The 17,947-nt window shown below is 34.8% G+C and overlaps 2 protein-coding genes across 6 annotated transcripts in view; one reads left to right on the forward strand and one right to left on the reverse strand.

Annotated features, from left to right (window-relative positions):
* The window catches only part of MYO6 (myosin VI), a 104,828-nt gene extending 87,483 nt beyond the window's left edge, over positions 1–17,345 (forward strand). The window contains exons 29-35 of one of the 4 annotated variants that reach the window (XM_042017138.1): positions 2,642–2,671; positions 3,181–3,219; positions 6,418–6,521; positions 7,777–7,908; positions 10,072–10,098; positions 12,241–12,459; positions 13,929–17,345. In XM_042017138.1, coding sequence (XP_041873072.1) covers positions 2,642–2,671; positions 3,181–3,219; positions 6,418–6,521; positions 7,777–7,908; positions 10,072–10,098; positions 12,241–12,459; positions 13,929–14,128 — 751 coding nt within the window. In that variant the 3' untranslated portion in view covers positions 14,129–17,345. The remainder of the gene's footprint in view (positions 1–2,641; positions 2,672–3,180; positions 3,220–6,417; positions 6,522–7,776; positions 7,909–10,071; positions 10,099–12,240; positions 12,460–13,928) is intronic. The other 3 variants (XM_042017139.1, XM_042017140.1, XM_042017141.1) reach the window with 3 other exon arrangements.
* The window catches only part of IMPG1 (interphotoreceptor matrix proteoglycan 1), a 71,506-nt gene continuing 56,662 nt past the window's right edge, over positions 3,104–17,947 (reverse strand). For both annotated transcript variants that reach the window (XM_042017149.1, XM_042017146.1), the window contains one exon: positions 3,104–6,588. The gene's annotated coding sequence lies outside the window, so the exon portion shown is untranslated. The remainder of the gene's footprint in view (positions 6,589–17,947) is intronic.

The following is a 17,947-nucleotide window of genomic DNA, read 5'->3' on the forward strand; positions in this document are numbered from 1 at the left end:
GTTCCGGTAAAAATGGTACTTATTGGTCAAGTTGCATAAAGGTACCTATGAACATGATTGCATGACTTCATTAGTACTACTCAGTTTGTTGTTGTTGAAATGGGTGAAAGAAAATCTGGTATGGAATTTCAAACTCCCAGATGTGTTCCATTTGCTACCCAATTTTATCTAGATGTATACTTTTCTTTTAATAACCGTATGCCTACTTGAGATAGGTGTTGTTTTTTTTTTTTTTTCCTCCATGTACAATACTGACTTTTAGACAGTTCCACTGAAATAGTTGTGGTTTTCCCCTCAGTTCTACAGTAGCTGTGATATTGTCTCCGATGAGACTGACATGCTCAAATTCACAGAATCAGAATGGTTTGTGTTGGAAGGGGACCTTGAAGATGATCTCGTTCCAACCTCCTGCCATGGGCAGGGACACCTTCCACTAAACGAGGTAGATCAGAGCCCCATCCAGCCTGGTCTTGAGCACCTTCAGGGATGGGGCATCCACAGCTTCCCTGGGCAGCCTTTCCAGTGCTTCACCACTTTTCCTGTCTGGATTTTGGTGCAATACTTTGAAGGTAAACACAAAGTCACTCTAATGTTGTGACCTGGCAGAGTTCTCTTAAATATGAAAGAAAGGAGGCAATAGACAAGAAGAGCTCAGAGAATTCACTCACTTTTCTGTCAGTGAAGCTCTAATCTCCAGATTAGAGTGTTTCTCTAACACTCCAGTAGAGTGTTTCCTACTGCTCAGAGGTGATTTGACATTTGTATTTCTTGTGTAATCCCAGAATGGATGGTGAACTAACTAAGTGTCATTGTAACTCTTTGACTGCCAGTTTCTCTCTGCTGTGTAGCTAGTGGTAGGAGATTGAAGACTCTTCTGAATGGCTGGAGAGTGCTGAATCGTCTGAACATGTTAGCATAGGGATGTAAATCCTTCCTTGAACAAGATAATGCCTAAATCTAGAAAAAATAATAGATTTTTCTGCTTACATGAGATTTTTTTTATCTCATTGGCAAATTGTTTTCCCTTCTGTTTCTAATGTCTACTTCAAATAGTTTAAAGCATATTAAAAACCTGAATAGAATACTTTTAATTTAATTTTTGATTTGATTTTATTTTGGTTTGTTTAAAACCAAAATACTAAAACATTCCCCAGACTCCAGAATATTCTACTGAAATCAGAGGATAGATTTTCATGTAATTTCAGGAGTTGGCTTAAAGGTAGCAGCTATGGAAATTCAGTGAAATTAAAACTATTGGTTAAAACAAAATACACAATTTAATAATTAAATAATAAATGCTTGGGGCTTATTTTATATAATGCCAATCAAAATTTTACCAGAGTCTAAAGAAGTTCTAGTCTGCCATCTTCCACATTTGAGGCTGACATATTACATATATGTGATGCACTAAAATAATTTACTTTTATATTAGTATATATACCTTTTCTGTTAAATTTTGCTGTAGTAAGATAAAGCATGTATGACTTTGTACTGAATTCATGCAGTGTGCTGGTTCTGCAGTGTTTTCACACAGTTTTATAAAAAATGGTTTTCATGCTCACATATTGGCATGAATAAAAGGGTATTTTCCATTGTATGGTGCTAACTGTGGAGTAAAACGAGTAAGAAAAAGGGGATTTTATGTGCTTATTTTTAAGGAAGATGTGACACTTTAGTGTTGTCATATTTGAACATGACTAGCCTCTACTTTATTTTTTTTCTCCTCAATACCTTGCTGCATTCACCGTTAGCTTTCATAGGTATTTCAGGGTGTGTAAGTATTAGCAGTTTCCTTGAAAAATCTATTTGTTGGCTTCTGTAAAGAAGAAAAGTTGGTTGTTCTGGTAGCAGATTCAGCATTTTCATTCATGCTTATTCTGTGCTGGATCTGCTGGACCTTGTCTAGCTTTATCCAATTTTACTACTCATCCACAGTTTGAAAGGATGTGTAATAATTGATTTACTGCACCTGGGGGTAAATTAACAGTAGTGCTTAGCACTCAAGGAAAAAAAATAATTTAAATAATAGGTATCTGCTTTCAACTGGGCAGTGTTTTCCTGTGGCTTATTGAAACATACAGTATGGCATATAACACCAAAAGAAGCTAGTCTCAGAGAGTGTTGTGAGTGTATATGTTCTGGGTGTTGCATCAGAACAATCCAGAAAAGTCCTAATTTGTAGCATGTTTAGTGCTACGTGTGTCCACCTGTGGGTTTCCAGTATAGCAGATAGACTCGGTGTCTGTCCACAGCTTGCAGGAAGAGCATCCATCCTGTTCCCAGAGTAGCTACAGGAGGATTGCTGCTATTTCTTGTGATACGCTTATCCAAGCATGAAATACATCAGTAGCATGTCTCAAAGTCTCTGATTTTGAAAGATCAGACAGGGAAGAAAGGCTGGTGGAAGTTTTCACTTGTGCATTTTTTTTCTAGATTGTAATTTCAGTCATCATTGAATGCAAAAGTTGGGGTGGAAAAAAGGTCTATATAATCAGTCAAAAAATAATAATAAAAAAATTCATAAGATAATAAAGAAGATGTGAGAGAGCAGGAAATGCTATGACCCACCTTTTCTCACTTCAGATTATTGGACTATTAACTAGGCAGTAGTCTGTCTAACATAAATGTCTTCTATTTGCAGAGCCAATGGAACAAAGCCACAAATGACTGCGTATGGCATTTTTTTCCATTTGAATGCTTTAATAGATAAAAGCCACACTAATTAATCAAAAGAAATTGATATTGTCCTCTTATATACTAATACCCCAGCGTAATCTTTATTAGTATGCATCTGGAATGTCTAAATCAGTTTGTAATACCTTATATTCAGTACTTTGCTTATGTCTAATAAACCCTTTAATAATCAAATATACCTAATAATATATATTCAAAAATTATTATATAATTGTTGTAAAGTTGTTCACATGCCATCCATTTTTCACTGCCCTGTGTGATTTATTGCTCTTTACAGAATCAGGACTCTGTGTGTGTGTGTGTGTGTGTATGTGTATATATGTATATATATATGTGTGTGTGTGTATGGAAATAATTTAAAATACGTAGCCATTTCCTGTGCACTTCATTTAACTTCAGTTTGATTGTCAAGAGACTTTCACAGTTATAAAGGCTGTTTTTATATCAATATATTTGGTTTATGCTCATTTACCAATTTTCTTGTAGGGAACAAATGGCCACTGAAATGTCAGCAATATTGTCTAGGTAGGTGAGGAGATATAATACCAGTGAATCAATCATTTTATAAAAACAAATCACACATGAAGTGGGTTGAATTATTATGGAATTAAAAGTAATGGAATCTAGTTTTACTTAAGTGATAAGAAGATACACAAATTGTATCTTTCAGGTAAATTTCCTTTACCAATATTCTTTTTTTCACCAATTATTTTTCAGCTATTTTAATTGATTATATTAAAAAAGAACAAAAATAGTTCACCTACTCCGTTATTTTGTGTAATTTTGTTAAAGTTTTCCTAGCTTTCTTCTCTTTTCACCTATGTGATAATAGAACACAAGGCTCCACATCTTTTAAAGGCATATTTCTACAGATTCAGCACAGAGTTAATGAAATTATTTAATACTAATGTAACTGTTTGGGCTTCTAGTAAGAAAATATTCAAATTAGAGTTCCCATAAAATAAAAGCAGTTTTGAAAATTACCATGGTAAGAGCATATTAAAAACCCTCTTAAGATTTCCAGACAGTTTTCTTGAATTTCTTCTGAGATTTCTTGAATGGTAATGGAAGATTTTATGCACAATGAAGAAGGAAAAATAAATGCAGGTATTGGTCTGAATATAGTAGTTGGTAAAATACTAATTCTCTGTTCAAAGGAATTTTTATGATTGTCTTCCATATCAGCAAGTAATTAGAAAGTGTTTTCTGCAACTTAAGGGCAGAAATTACATCAGACATTGATTTTATGAAGCTTACAGAAGACGAAAAATTGTTTAGAATTTTTAAAAGTGAATCTGTTATTAAACAAGTTACTAAGCTATGTATATATAGTCTGAAGATGATCATTCTCACATGTTTGATGGGTTTTCTAGTGGTAGCATGGATAATTGGAATGCAGCTGGTAACTAAATTTTTTTCCTGCGGTGTTATTTTAAGAATAGGAATAAACCACATTGTGCGTAATTAAAGTAGCATGTCAATTTAAAGTTGTATTGCGTATAGTGAGTGACACAGTTTCAATGACAGTGGCCAATTTTTAATGTACTAAAAAATGGCAAAACTTTGAGGCAAAATCAGAGGCTCTGTGTTTTTGTGGAATTCAAAATGAAATACCTCTTACTACGTGCTTGTTTAACTAAATTTGTCTCACTTTTCATACGCTGGAAACTTTTGACATGAGACTGATCTTTTGTATTTTTAGTCTGAAAATACTGTTTATGATACATAACTCTCATATGGAGCAGTGAAGATTGAATGTCAAGTGTGATGCTCCTCTTACTGCCAGACTGTTATGCTTAAAGTCATGTAGAAAACAAGTAAGTGATCTTCAGAGTGCAGAGTAGTACCCTAATAGAAAGACTAAGCCAGTCAATTGGATTAGCATTCTTAAAGATTACTAGTTTAACTAGAGATCGTACAGCCTAGTTCTGCTGCTCGGAATTAGGTAGCAAACTCTTAGAGTGGTGGGTAGTGTTGTTAAATAAGGAATATCCTTAGGATTTGTCAAATTAGGTTCAAGAAGGTTAGACACCAGGCAGCGGAAATTATTTATCAGCAATCCTTAATGTCCTACAGGAAATGCCAATAATAACAAAATATTGAAGTATATATTTTAAAGGAGTTTGTTTTTTTGTTTTACACTCACAAGTAGTGCTAAGTGAGAGTCCGTTTTTAAGTCGAACTTCTCACATACTCTAACTGGAAGCTGTGTATGGACTCGGATTAGTAGTGTGAGTAGGCATTAAGCTGCTACTGCAACAGTAAGGTTCTGTAGTTTTAATTATACTGAAGAGATGGTTCAGTTAAGAAGAACGTTTGGTTTATTCAATGAAATTTAAATTGCATTTGTTATCTCTGCTTTCAAAACTGCTGTATCTGCATAAAGAAAAATTTCAGGTAATAATAGTTATTTATAATCTAGTAATTAAAAAAGGAAAATAAACATAAAACTTTGCAGTACCACATGAGACCTTCATGGAAAAATAAATGTTAAAATAATATTCACTAGATTATACCTATTGTAATAATGTGCCTATCCCATAGAGATATTACTGCACAAACAGACCTTCCAATGAAAAGGCCTGGTTTCATCTTCTTGCATCAAGAACTTTGCTACCCTGTTAACGATTTAGTTTCTTTTGAACAAATTCACTCAGATCCTGAAATAATTCAATTTATGTTCTTAGTCCTGAGCAGAGGTTGGTAAAATCATGTGTCTGTTCTTGAATTCCTTAGTGTTTAAAAGGTGTGCAGATCGCCACTGAAAGTTGCAATGTTTTGAACTTACTTTACAGGCAAATAATCCACAGGAAGTTTGCCATTCCCAAGGGAGGGTTCTTCCACTTATCCGTACCATATTTCTTGGGAAAAAAAATAAATTCAGGCGTATCTTTACATGTAATGTTCATTTTGTACATGGAAACCTTTACATTTTCTTAAAGATTATTGAGATTTTAGTAATAATTTCTCACTTGCATTTGCTGTTGACTTACTTGTGTATTACCTACATGGTGAAGTCTTTTTGCCTTTGGAAAACACGGGGTTTGGATGAGTCTCTTTTTTACTGGTCAGTAAAAAAGTGGTCTTTTTTACCGTGGTATTTCTTGGTGATCAGTATCATCACCCCCAACCCCAGAATAAATATTGCTGTTATCAGGTAGCCACTGTACAGTGAATATAGAATTAATTTGGTTTCTTATCTTAAGTTAGGTATTTGTCAAAGAGACTATTTTCTCAAGCTTTGGAACAAGGATTTTGTCCTAGACCAATTTTAAATAGAAGAGGAAAGGCCTTTTCTTCCATTTTCTACTTCAGAAATAGTTTTCCTTGTCTGTTTTTTGAATGGAACTAAAAATGTCTACGGTCAGTCTTTGTTTTCTGCGTCTTGGTCGGCACTAAGTAAAATGTACATCAGTGTGGGATGAGATAGACTATGTGTCTTTTCATACGTGAACAGTATTAATGACAATTCCTTTTAATCTCTAGGAGACCAGTCAGATTACGATATGATTTTGTGCATAAAATATATTTTCATTTTCTCTTAATAATTTGAACATCTTGAAAATAATGTGGTATTTTGCCTTAGAATTCAGTCCGTCTGCTACTGGTCTGCATGGTAATAAGCATATGATGCATTGTTGATCATGGGCTCTCTTCCTCTTCTTAAAACAATTCCTGTTTAATACTTGAAAAAAAAAACATATATTTTTAAAACAATTGTAGGGGTCCTGCAGTGCAAGCCACAAAAGCTGCTGCTGGTACTAAGAAGCATGATCTCAGTAAGTGGAAATATGCAGAGCTTCGTGATACAATCAACACATCCTGTGGTAAGTGGTTTTTTCGGATTTGAGAAAGAGTTCAAGTTGTAGTTATATGAAAGGTGTTACTTTCTTCCTATAACAAAGAAAAAGATTTTATTTAAGTTAGTGAATAAAAAATTATTTACAAAGAGTTCTCTTACCCCCAAAAGAACAATACATGAAGCTGTTTCCATATTAAAGAAACAGAATTTCCATTGTTATGTCTTGTAGGTATTATATATTTATGATATTAAACTGCTTGGGCCATAAAATACATGTTATAACTTCTTAATTACGTTCACTCAGTTTGATATACTTACACAGAGGGAATAATAGTTATTATGCTTTATCTAGAATTTGCATGTTCTAAGAAATTTTTATTATCGCTTTTTGCTGTCACCAGATCACAAAGAAAGCAAAAATGTCATGTAAAATACAGTGTAAAAATATTTTCTGTCTTAGATATTCATGTCATTCTTTAATTTTCAAAATGTGTAACTTCTTTTGGCAAGCTTACAGTGGGCATTAATCACTTTACCCTCAATGCTATGAAGATAGAAACAGATAAGAATTATTCCTTTTTTAGATATTACTGTTTCTTCCTGCTTCCTATTGAAAGCAGGTGGTTAATTTCTTATTTAAGATCACTCAGAATTTCTTCCTGGATGTAGAAATTGGAAACAAATTCTACCTCTTTTACTGTTTTTACATATGCAAGACTAGAGCAACATTTTCAGCTATATAGGTGGTGCAGTCTGTGTAGGCTTGGAGTTCAAGCCAACTTGGATACTTTTAGATGACTAATGAAAAAGCCTTGTCATCATTCAGTCTCTCAGTATAATGAAATTCAGAAAAATTAGAATAGGTAAAAAAGAATGCAAATCTGAGCAGTCAAATTGCTGTTTTTCTTTATTTTCCGTTGCAGAAATAAAGTTCAGTGGTGCAATTTTATTTTTTTTTTATTGTTTCTATTCTACTTGTGTTTTGATCCTGTCAACAGAAATATTTGTAGCATTTCACTGCTCCAAATGTCCCAGTACAACAGCTACTTTGGGGACTGCCTTAAAGCAGAAAAGGATACATCAAACTCTGAGGGACTTTCTGGGCCATTAAACACAGGCCCTGTGCTGCAGAGAATGAGGGTTTTATATATTACATTGTAGCGTATTAGTGTTACTGCTTGATCGCAAATCATGTATCTATCAATATAGAAAAGCATTTAATAAATAATTCTTCTGACTTTTCTCACTCATGCCTTCTCCTTCTCCTTTTTTTGGGATAGATATTGAACTCTTGGCAGCTTGCAGAGAAGAGTTCCACCGAAGGCTAAAGGTGTATCATGCTTGGAAATCCAAGAATAAGAAACGCAATGCAGAAACAGAACAGCGTGCTCCCAAATCAGTCACAGACTATGGTGAGGAGAGATAATTTTGTACTTATAATAATTTTTCTGATAATATTCTAAAGAAAACATTTCTAGAATGAATTTTTGGTTTGCTAGGTTGAAGAAACTTGGAATTTTTAAGAGTGTTTTTATGTTGATTTAAAGTAAATATTTTGGAAAGATTGAAACTGGCAAATTCTTCAGAGAAATTAAAATTCTTTTGGTAGACTCAGCTACTTGTGCTGAACAGCTCTCTGTTAAAACCTTTTCTCACATCCAGCTGACATCTGTTAAAAAGAGCTCTTGATCTACTGATGCAGTTGCTGGCATTTTTGTTAAATGTTCATTGCTGTGCTACTTTATTATTTCATAATATATAGCTATGTAGACACAGATGTAGATAAGTTTAAAAGGTGCTAATAATAATTCTGTTTTTTACATCACTGCTTACATACATCATGTTACATCCTCTTTTAAAAATTCTCTGAGTGTTGATACTGCAATTTTGGCTCATGGGGTGGCAAACCTTGCGTAGACCCTGCTTTCTATTTAAACCCTCATTCTACTGATTTCACAGATGGGTCTTCATTGTCAAAGCAACACACTAATCAGAGTTACTGCCTTTCACATGCATCAAGAAAGTGTAGGAGTTTTACTGCCAGACCTGAAAATGCCGTGTCCGGCTTCTGGAGTGATATTAACAGAGTGGACTGTTACTCTTTTCCCAACATCCCTCCTCAAAGTCCAGTGATTGTCTGTTATAAAAGGAATCTAAGAAATTTAAAGAATCACAGTAAATGCATGGAATGATTTAATCAGATCATTCCTGCTGTCTTCTGGTTCCATGATATTTGTGTTCCTGCCACACAGTTCATGGGAGAGACAAAGGAAGGGGAAGATGGGGAGAAAGTGCTCTCCCCAAAGTCACATGAGCCTGAGATTAAGGCATTGTCGTGGGACATGGAGAATGAAGATCTCAGAGTATGCAGGTGCCCTATGTACTCTCAGCCCATGTACAAAGGCATCTCCTTTCCCCTTGATTCATTTACTTGAGTTATGCATTGCTTGAGCATTACCTGAGTTTGAGGTTTTCAGGGAACTGTAGTATGGATATGTGGCAGGTGAAATCTGGACCCCTGGAGAAGATATTATCAAAGAATAGGTCCTTGTGTCTGAAATGTGGTGGTGCTTAAGAAAGCTTGTGACTGAAATGGCAGGAAAAGACATTTGAAGCACTTCTGCAAAGTGGTAAATTGCTTTGAATTTGAGCTCGCAAGTTCTCTCTGGAGTTAAATGGGTAAAATATTCATACACAGTATTGCTGATGGGAAGTATCACACAGCAGATGATCTTCGGATTTTTGCACACAAAGCTGGGAATATTCATGTTCTCATCTCATTTATTCAGACATTTGCTGCGTTCTTTTCAGTGTTTTTCATTGCATTTTTTTACCTCCATTGAAATATGGCATCATATTTCTGAATAAGAGGACCATGCAGTTCAGAAGAAAATGATAGTGACCTTTAGAGACTCTTCATGTCAGTATAATTCTTCCTATTGCAAATAATTATACTACATGGGCATTTCACATATATATATTATAGTGATCTGAAAAGGTAGTAAGAAGGAATTCTGATTTCTTAGGTGTTTAAGCTAAAAGTCTTTCTGGTGTCAGTGGATGTGTGCTTCAAATGATGTAGTTTATTCTTTCCATTTCTTCAGTGATTTAATGTAATTTTACAGTATCCTTTAATGTAATTTTATAAGTATCCTTAATTAAATTCATGCATTCAGTATAGAAGCTACACACTGATTGATATATTATTGTTGGAATAGACAGGTTTGGTATTGACAGAGGTCTGGAAGTTTTTTTTCTAGCAGAAATGTCAAAGATGAAAAGTACTACATTAATTAACTAGCAGATTTGTCACAGCAGTCTGTGCTTAGCATGTATACCACTGAGGCTTTGTAACAGGCATCGCAAATTATTGAAGTGATTAATTTCAAGGTTAAATCCTAATGAAAATAGAAGTAGAAAATGAGTAGAAATACTTAGAATCTGTGTTTATTTTGTAACTAGAATTCCCATTTGTCTGTCATCAGCATTGGTGAAAAATGTTGAAGTAATGAAACCATAACTTATAAAGGATCAGCACTTTTGTGTTTTGTTCAACATGTAATATTTGTTCACAGATTTTGCACCATTTTTGAGCAACTCAAGTAAGTGAGGAGATGGTTGTTTAAGCTAACTTTGAAGAATAGGAACGCTTGAGAGCTCTATACTAACATTGATTGATCCAGTGTTTTGCTACACAAGTACATAGAAGTTAATAGTAAAATAAAAAAAAATTACAATTCGACAGTGTTATTCATCTGATAGTACTTACACATTATTCTAGTAATTTACAAATGTACTTGTCTTCATGAAATCCTACCCATTTGAGGAGTCATGGGAAGGGAGAGTGAAATAACCTTCTTATGTAAATTTTTGGAAGGTATAATCTCCTGTGTTTTTCCACACCCCCCATGAAATAACATTCTTGTTCTAACTTTTTTTTTTTATTGTCTGCACATGGCTTTTTGTTGTAGAAAAACTCTGGAATCAACTTAATATAACAACTGTTTTCCTAGCACACAAACTAACATTCAGGTGATGGTTTCTTCTGAATAAAGAAGTTCTCTACAGTTCTGTAGCCCTGAGTAGAGGCTACATTGGCGGCTTAGCATTCCTGTCCTCTAGATTTGCCCTTGGATTTAGATATGCTTAGGGGTAGAAATGAGCCTTAGCAATTACCATTGCAGTGCCAAAAGTATTTGACAATATTAAAGCACTGATCTGCTGGGATAAATGTTCAGATAATTTGTAGAAAATAGAATTAGTTTTTTATAAACTCTGTCTCCCTGTAAGGTATGTGTTTTATCAGAGTTGATATATAAAAGTAGCATTCACCTGTTAAAATCTGTGTTTTTTTCTTCTATGTTTATTGTTTCTGCATACATTAAAAAAAGGAGATTTGATTTGTGTAACACATGGGGGTTTTCAAGGTTCTGCTCTTCAAGTTTAGAAAAACTATTTTTGCTTGAATCTTAAGAGAAGAAATTTCAAGGTGCAGTTGTATTAGTCTGTATTAGTCCTGTTCATGACTGTAAAAATACATTAGTAAAAGTGATTGTCATTTTTCATAATATTAAATATGAGCTCAAAAATTACCTTTGTTGCTGAACAGACAAGGAAAAAATTGGAATTCACTTTAATTACCTTTTATGCTGAAACATGCAACTGTTAATACTGATTTTCTTTTGTAGAGATGGTAAAGGTTCTTAAAGAGGGTATTTGTAACAGTGGGGTAAACCACTAAAACAAGATCAGTCACAAACGTTTGGGCAGTCATTAAAGGAAAAGATTTTGCCTTTAAGAGCATTTAGTATTTAAAACTAATTATGATAGTGTATATGTAAGATTAAGAAGGTTGATCATTTGATAAATTAATGTAGAGAGTATGTGCTTTTATTTGAAAGCAAGTTTCTCTCCAGAGTCTGAAATATGTGGAACTCAGTCCAAAACTGTGTATGGAAAATATTTACCAAAAACATGTATGAAGCTTGAAAAAATTTCATGTAACTTTCTCCTTTAGAAGTTTGGTCAGTTGATCTGAAATAAAGTCAGTTGGTCTGAAATAAAGAATTCCTTGAAAAAAGAAAGCAGCCAGAAATTAGCTCTAATGGGAGATTTTGACATACAGAAGTCTAGGCAGAAAATTGTTTGGTGGCAGCCTTGTAATAAGCAGTATTTATTGTCAACATTCCTATTAACAAATTAGTAATTTCTAACAGTATCCTTTTGTGTTGACTGTCAAACATTATCAAGTGATGCTTTGTATGCTTGTAACTGAAAATGCTTCTGTGCACTGTGACCTTGTTTTTTACAAAGAAATGGACTGACCTAAAGCAATTAATGATAAATGTTTCTGGTTGGTAAGAAATGTTATATGGGAAGTTTTACCTTACATATTGATTTAAAGCAGAATGCGTTATTTTATTTACTTTGTTTTGTCTAAACATGCCATTCAGCAACATAGAGATACAGTAGTTAACATGAGCCTTTTCTGACCACTGTTCTAGCTGTTGTGATTAACAGAATGCACATTATGTGAGATGGGAGTACTTTTTAGGTTTGCTGAGACTTAGATAACCTTGAATTCAGAGAGAATCTCTTTGGCAGGAGTTTATTTGTTTTCTTGTTTGTTTTGTTGTTTTGTTTGTTTGTTGTCTAATTTGCTGATTAATAAAGCAAGTATTATGGCTTTCTTGTTTTCTAATTGTTTTGTTTGCTTATTTTTGGGGGAATTTTTTGTATGATAGCCCAACAGAACCCCACAGCCCAGCTACCAGGCAGACAACAAGAGATTGAAATAAACAGACAACAGCGCTACTTCCGCATTCCCTTCATCCGCCCTGCAGACCAGTACAAAGACCCCCAGAACAAGAAGAAGGGCTGGTGGTATGCACACTTTGATGGGCCCTGGATTGCTCGGCAGATGGAGCTTCACCCTGACAAGGCACCCATTCTGCTTGTAGCGGGTAGGCATTGAAAGCATAATTGGAACTTTGAAAAGGTTCAGGGTTGATAACGAACCTTAGAAAAAGAGGCTAAGGTTACAAGTTTTTCTTTTTTTTTTTCCTCCAGTTCTTATCTGGGCAGGATTTGAGTATTTGGCACTGCTGTTGATGGTGGCCGAATGTTTAGGATGTATCATTTTTAGATGTAACTGGCTACATGTTTTACATACTTCAATTTGGGAAGCCATAGACATAGTGGGAATACAATTATAAAGGGTTTTATTATTAGGAGTCCTCAGACTACTCATTGAACTGGAGACAGCGTGAAGATAAAACATCACAATTTATCTGGGAAAGGTGATAGCAACCTTGATCTAGCTTTGATTACAGTATGCACTATCATTTCCAATACTTTGATTGGGCATTGCAGAAGTCAGAAAAGGTCTACTTATCATTGTACAGTTTTTTAGTTAGCTGTGAAGAATTACAAGCAGTTTGTATCAAAACAATTTGTGCATATGTTACATTGTCTTTCCATAGCATGGGGCTATTAGCGAGCTGATGCTTTTACCCTATTTATGTTACCTAATATGGGAGAATAGTTTTTTAATCTAAAACATTTAAAATAAATTTGCAATGAATAGGTAGAGATTTATCTAGTAGTGAAATGTATCCACGTTTTCTGGAGGATAATGAGCAGGGGAGAAAACACAGGAGACATGCTGCTTATGGTTCTGTGTTTTGAGTCTTTGTATTTAACTTAGAGACTGAGGAGAAGGCCATAACCAATTTGTTTCACTTCGGAATTATGCTTTACTAGCAACAAAAGTTTGTTTTCTGCAAATTATTTTAAGTAGAATTCCTTGTACCAACTGTCACTGTTCAGTGCCAAAGCCCATAGCTAAAAGTAGCACTGCTGTCATGATCACCTGTTAAAAATAAGATTACAATTTAGTGTGTGAGCTACACCTATCATTTCATTGGATTGTCTGTGTTGGTCCCGTTTGGTAAACAATGTTTGTTTTGGGTGGTAGGCTGGCAGATTAGCTACTTGATCCAAAGTCTGGAATTCTTAGTTGCTTTGCTACATTTAAAGAAATAGTAAAGCAGTTCACTGTGAAGTGGCCTGAAATTGAAAGTATATGTAATCCAAATGCAGTTGTCATCCTGTAGTGGGTTTCAGAAGAATATACCAAGGTGATGAATTTTTAGCTTCTTTGCTTTATTCATTTTTGCTTGGTGTATAAGCACAACTTTGTCAATTGCACCATCTGATACCAGTTTATTCCTGTACTGCTTTAGTGTTCTCTGTGTAACAAAAAGCCAGCAAACCGGAAGATAGCTGTATCTGAGGACTTCCTCATAAACTATGAAGTCTACTAGCAAACCAGAGCTACAGAGAGGAAATGTAATTGACAAAGGTCTAATCTTTATTAATGGGACCCTTGAATGATGTAAAAAATGTTTTCTTTCTCACTTTACCATTTCAGGTAAGGATGATATGGATATGTGTGAGCTTAATCTTGAAGAGACTGGCTTAACCCGAAAGCGAGGTGCTGAAATTTTACCAAGACAGTTTGAAGAAATTTGGGAGCGCTGTGGAGGTATCCAGTATCTCCAAAACGCAATTGCAAGCAGGCAAGCTCGCCCTACCTACGCTACGGCGATGCTGCAGAACCTGTTGAAATAACGGCATTTGGCACAGGAGTGTTCGGATGAGAGCCTTGCCCACGATACAAAGGGAAGAGCCCCTCTGTGCTACAGAGGGCGTAAACATTCTATAATCAGAGTAGATGTTTAATATAAAGTGAACAGATTTTATTAATCATGTGGTTTGTTCATTTGTACTTCATGATGTTTAATTTGTGTAGTGAACTTTACTAGGTATGAGGACCTTGAAGAAACTCCAGTCAGTGTAGTTTGTTGCATTTTGTTTATATGTTGCATTTTCTTAAACAGTTTCTGTTATAACTCTTAACACTTCTAAGCAATCTGTCTGTTCTTGGGTACCTACTGCAAAGAACTGCACTGCAACCACTTTTTTATAAGATTCCTTCTTTAAAACACTGAATAGTTGGCTTCAAGTGGTGGCCTAGTAAAGAGAATATGCTGTTTCGAATAACTGGAATTGGGAGGCCTTAGCTTTGACTTCTGTTACGGTGAAGTCAGAGTATACTTTTATATAAATCTGAGACATTTTATGTCCTGATTTGCAAACTGGTTAGTGTCTGTATTTAATGATTTTTGTTTTTCCAGAACCTGATGGGAAATCCTCCTAAACTTGAGATCCCCATAAACTCTTATTTAATGCATTCTCTGTCGTAGTTTAAGAGAAATGGTTTTCTGTGCATTCCAAGAAGAGCATTCATGTATGTCAATATAATGTAATATTGGAGGTCCTCAAAGAATGTACTGCTCATTAGGGCTTATACCACTTCTCTCATAAATTCTTTTTTTTTTCTCTTTAAATACAAATCTGCTTTAGACTTTGTTTTTCTGACCACATTTCTGTTAGCAATTCTTGGACAGTTTGTTTAGCCAAGTAGTATAATTTCAATATATTACGCAAATTTGTCCAAGCCTTATATCTGAAGGTATATAAGATTAAGGATAGCATCAAGGGAAATATGTTCAGCTTTTTGCCGGCAGTATAACTTAACTGAATATTGAGGCCTGAGCCTCAGAAATTCTCTTTATTTTAATTGTAACGAGATATACAAGGTCTGTACTTTTTGTTAGACTGTGTAAAAAATTGGTCCAATAACATAATGCATCTTAATACTATGTGCTGATGAAATAGCTACAATTTTTAGTGTACTGGAATATCATAGTGATTTGGATGCTGAGCTTTATATTCATCTCCTTTGTCAAGTTTCATAGCTTGTAACAGTTCCCTTATTAAGCAGTTTGTTTGGGGAGTTTTTGTGGGTGGGAATCATAATTTCATACAGTTTTAAGACACAGCTCTTTCACTTATGTGAACATTGCTTTACCTTGCTGGCCATTATTTCAACAAATTAAACATGACCATTTGTTATCTCTCTGATAGAAATTCAAAATACAAGTAGCTTGATGTCCAATTATGTAGCTTGATTTAAAAATGAATTCTACCCCTTTTTAACTGACAGAGTTTGCATACAGTATAAAATAATTTCCTCACTCTTTACTCAGCATGAAACCTCTTGGAAACTTTAGTTTTTAAATGCATAAATATACTTAATTTTCAAGAGGTGTGGTTCTGTAGCACGGAGAAAGCTCCTTGCTGACCTTAGACTGTGGTTGCATGCCACAGTCTGCTTGTTATAAATGCACTCCTTACTGGAATAATGTGGAGATACTCACGTGGTAGTTAACTCTCTACACACCCACTGCATCAGGGAATCTCAGCTTCCACTGCAGTTCCACTCTACTTCCTGGTCATGTGATTGCAAACAAGAAAATAGTTTTCATTTTACCCAAATTCTTCACTGAAACAGGCTTTTTTTGCTGGAAGATGCAAGGAGAAGTGCATCAGACTGCTGGCTGGAAAGTAGTGTGCAAACCTGTACAGTGTTGCATGAATTTAAAGGTGCAGCTTATGTAATTTAGGTTACTGGTTTAATGTGTTACTGCATTGGAACCAAAATGTCACAACTTCCAGTCCCTGGACACTTAGCACCGCAAGCAGCTGTGCTTGCTCATGTGATCCAAGTAATAAAAATCACTGGCCTGACCTGTGTTTATTTCTGTCTGGGTTTAGCTGCTTGACTTAACACATTCCATCTCAGTGTATATATCTTTAAAAATCCATGGATTTTATGAGACTGAACATAGTAAGCAAAGAACCTCAAATGCTTAAGTGTATGTGTAGGTATATACACAAATATGTGCTTAAATACTTTAGTATGTATGTGTGTAAACATACCCGCAGGGAACTTTAAATTAACTGAATTTTTCCAATCTTTAATCTCCTTTAGTTATGTCAGGATTTCCTTGACTGGCATCAGAAAGAAAATTTATTCTTCAGACTGGAGTATATGGAAATTTTTGTTTACTAAACTACTAACAGATAGGAGCTATCATGAAAATAAAATGGACTTGTAAATAGAGTAAGGGGGTCTGGTGGCTGGACATCTCAAATGAGATGTTCCCACCTCTCTGCACTGCTCCAGCAGTATGCCTGAGGGAAGCAGAAGATGCATTCCAGAAATCAGGGTATTCTAGTTTGCACAGTAGCAGGCTGCTTTTTTTCCCCCTTTTTTTACTACACACCAAAAGCAGCTTCTGCTCTTAGTTTTACTTACCTTTTTGTGCAACAACGTTAATTTGCAGTTAGTTTCAGATTGTTTAATTTTTTTACATGTCTGGCAATATTTAGCTGCTTACCAGTTGTTTCCGTGGTCCCTCGTACTGTGCCAGATAATTACACAGTTGGTTGATTTGGAGAGGAAATATGAAAGGAGGCAAGGGGGTTGATCTTTAGGACTGTAGGATGACCTAATGCCCTTCTGATCTACAGTTATAGAGAAAATTATAATTTGGGTTTTAAAAAACACTGGCTTGGTTCCCTATGTGTTTGATTAAAAAAAAAAAAAAATTCTTCCTGCCTGTCAGTGAAGCTGTCCATTATAGTTGAGATCTGCCTAAAATGCTCCACAAAACAAAGGAGAGGAAGAGAATCACCACACTAGGCTACATTTCTGACTAGGTGACCCAGGAATATGCATTTTCTTGAGAATGCTACTTTGAAGATCCTAAGGTCATTCTATACTTGTCTTTTATCCACTGATAAGATTGTGTTTTCCTTTACCTACTTGAATCCTCTGGGTTTTTCTCAAAAAATCTTTATTTAAAGTACTTAAATGACCTCCTAATACTGTACTGAAAATTAAAAATAAAAAATAAACACATTCTGTGTTGAAATCTCACTTGTATCTTCTTACCATTTTGTGTTTCAAAAAGCATAAGAGTTAATTAAGTTATGAGAAAGATGAAATTATTCCTTTGCTGGTACTGTCTACTGCTTTTCTATCAGATATTTTTGGTGCTTAAAGCTACTTTTTAAAGCTTTATTCTAGTAAGTATTTTGTCTTTATTTTCTAAGGTAAGTGTTCCTCCAAAATAACATTCTGGTATTAAAAAATTCTCATTTTGTTATCTCAAATCTCACACTTAATCTCATTTTGAAACAAGTATCTTTTTACTTTTATTACTGCTTCTTTTTTAACATTTATTGCTATCATTTTCAATATGTCAGCCATTTTCTATGCTGTGTACTCTGCAGCCTTTTAATTTTAGATTGTGTCAGTCAGTGACTAGTGACACCAACTCTGCGGCTTTGGGGGTGTACGCTGTGTGGCAAGCTTTATGTTTGGGATGGAGATGTGGTATTGCTTTTGTGGGGTTTTGTTTGTTTGTTTTCCCCTTAGAGTCTAAGGGAACACTCTTGTCTTAAGGGCCAAATCAGAGTGGTAGTTTTTTAATTTAAAAAGATTCAAGTAATTCATACTTTATCTAGAAAATGTAGTTT

The sequence above is a fragment of the Corvus kubaryi genome, unplaced genomic scaffold (assembly GCF_017639235.1).
Source record: "Corvus kubaryi isolate FWS band 111438036 unplaced genomic scaffold, C.kubaryi_AGA036_p1.0 split3-73, whole genome shotgun sequence".
NCBI classification, from domain to species: Eukaryota; Metazoa; Chordata; class Aves; order Passeriformes; family Corvidae; genus Corvus; species Corvus kubaryi.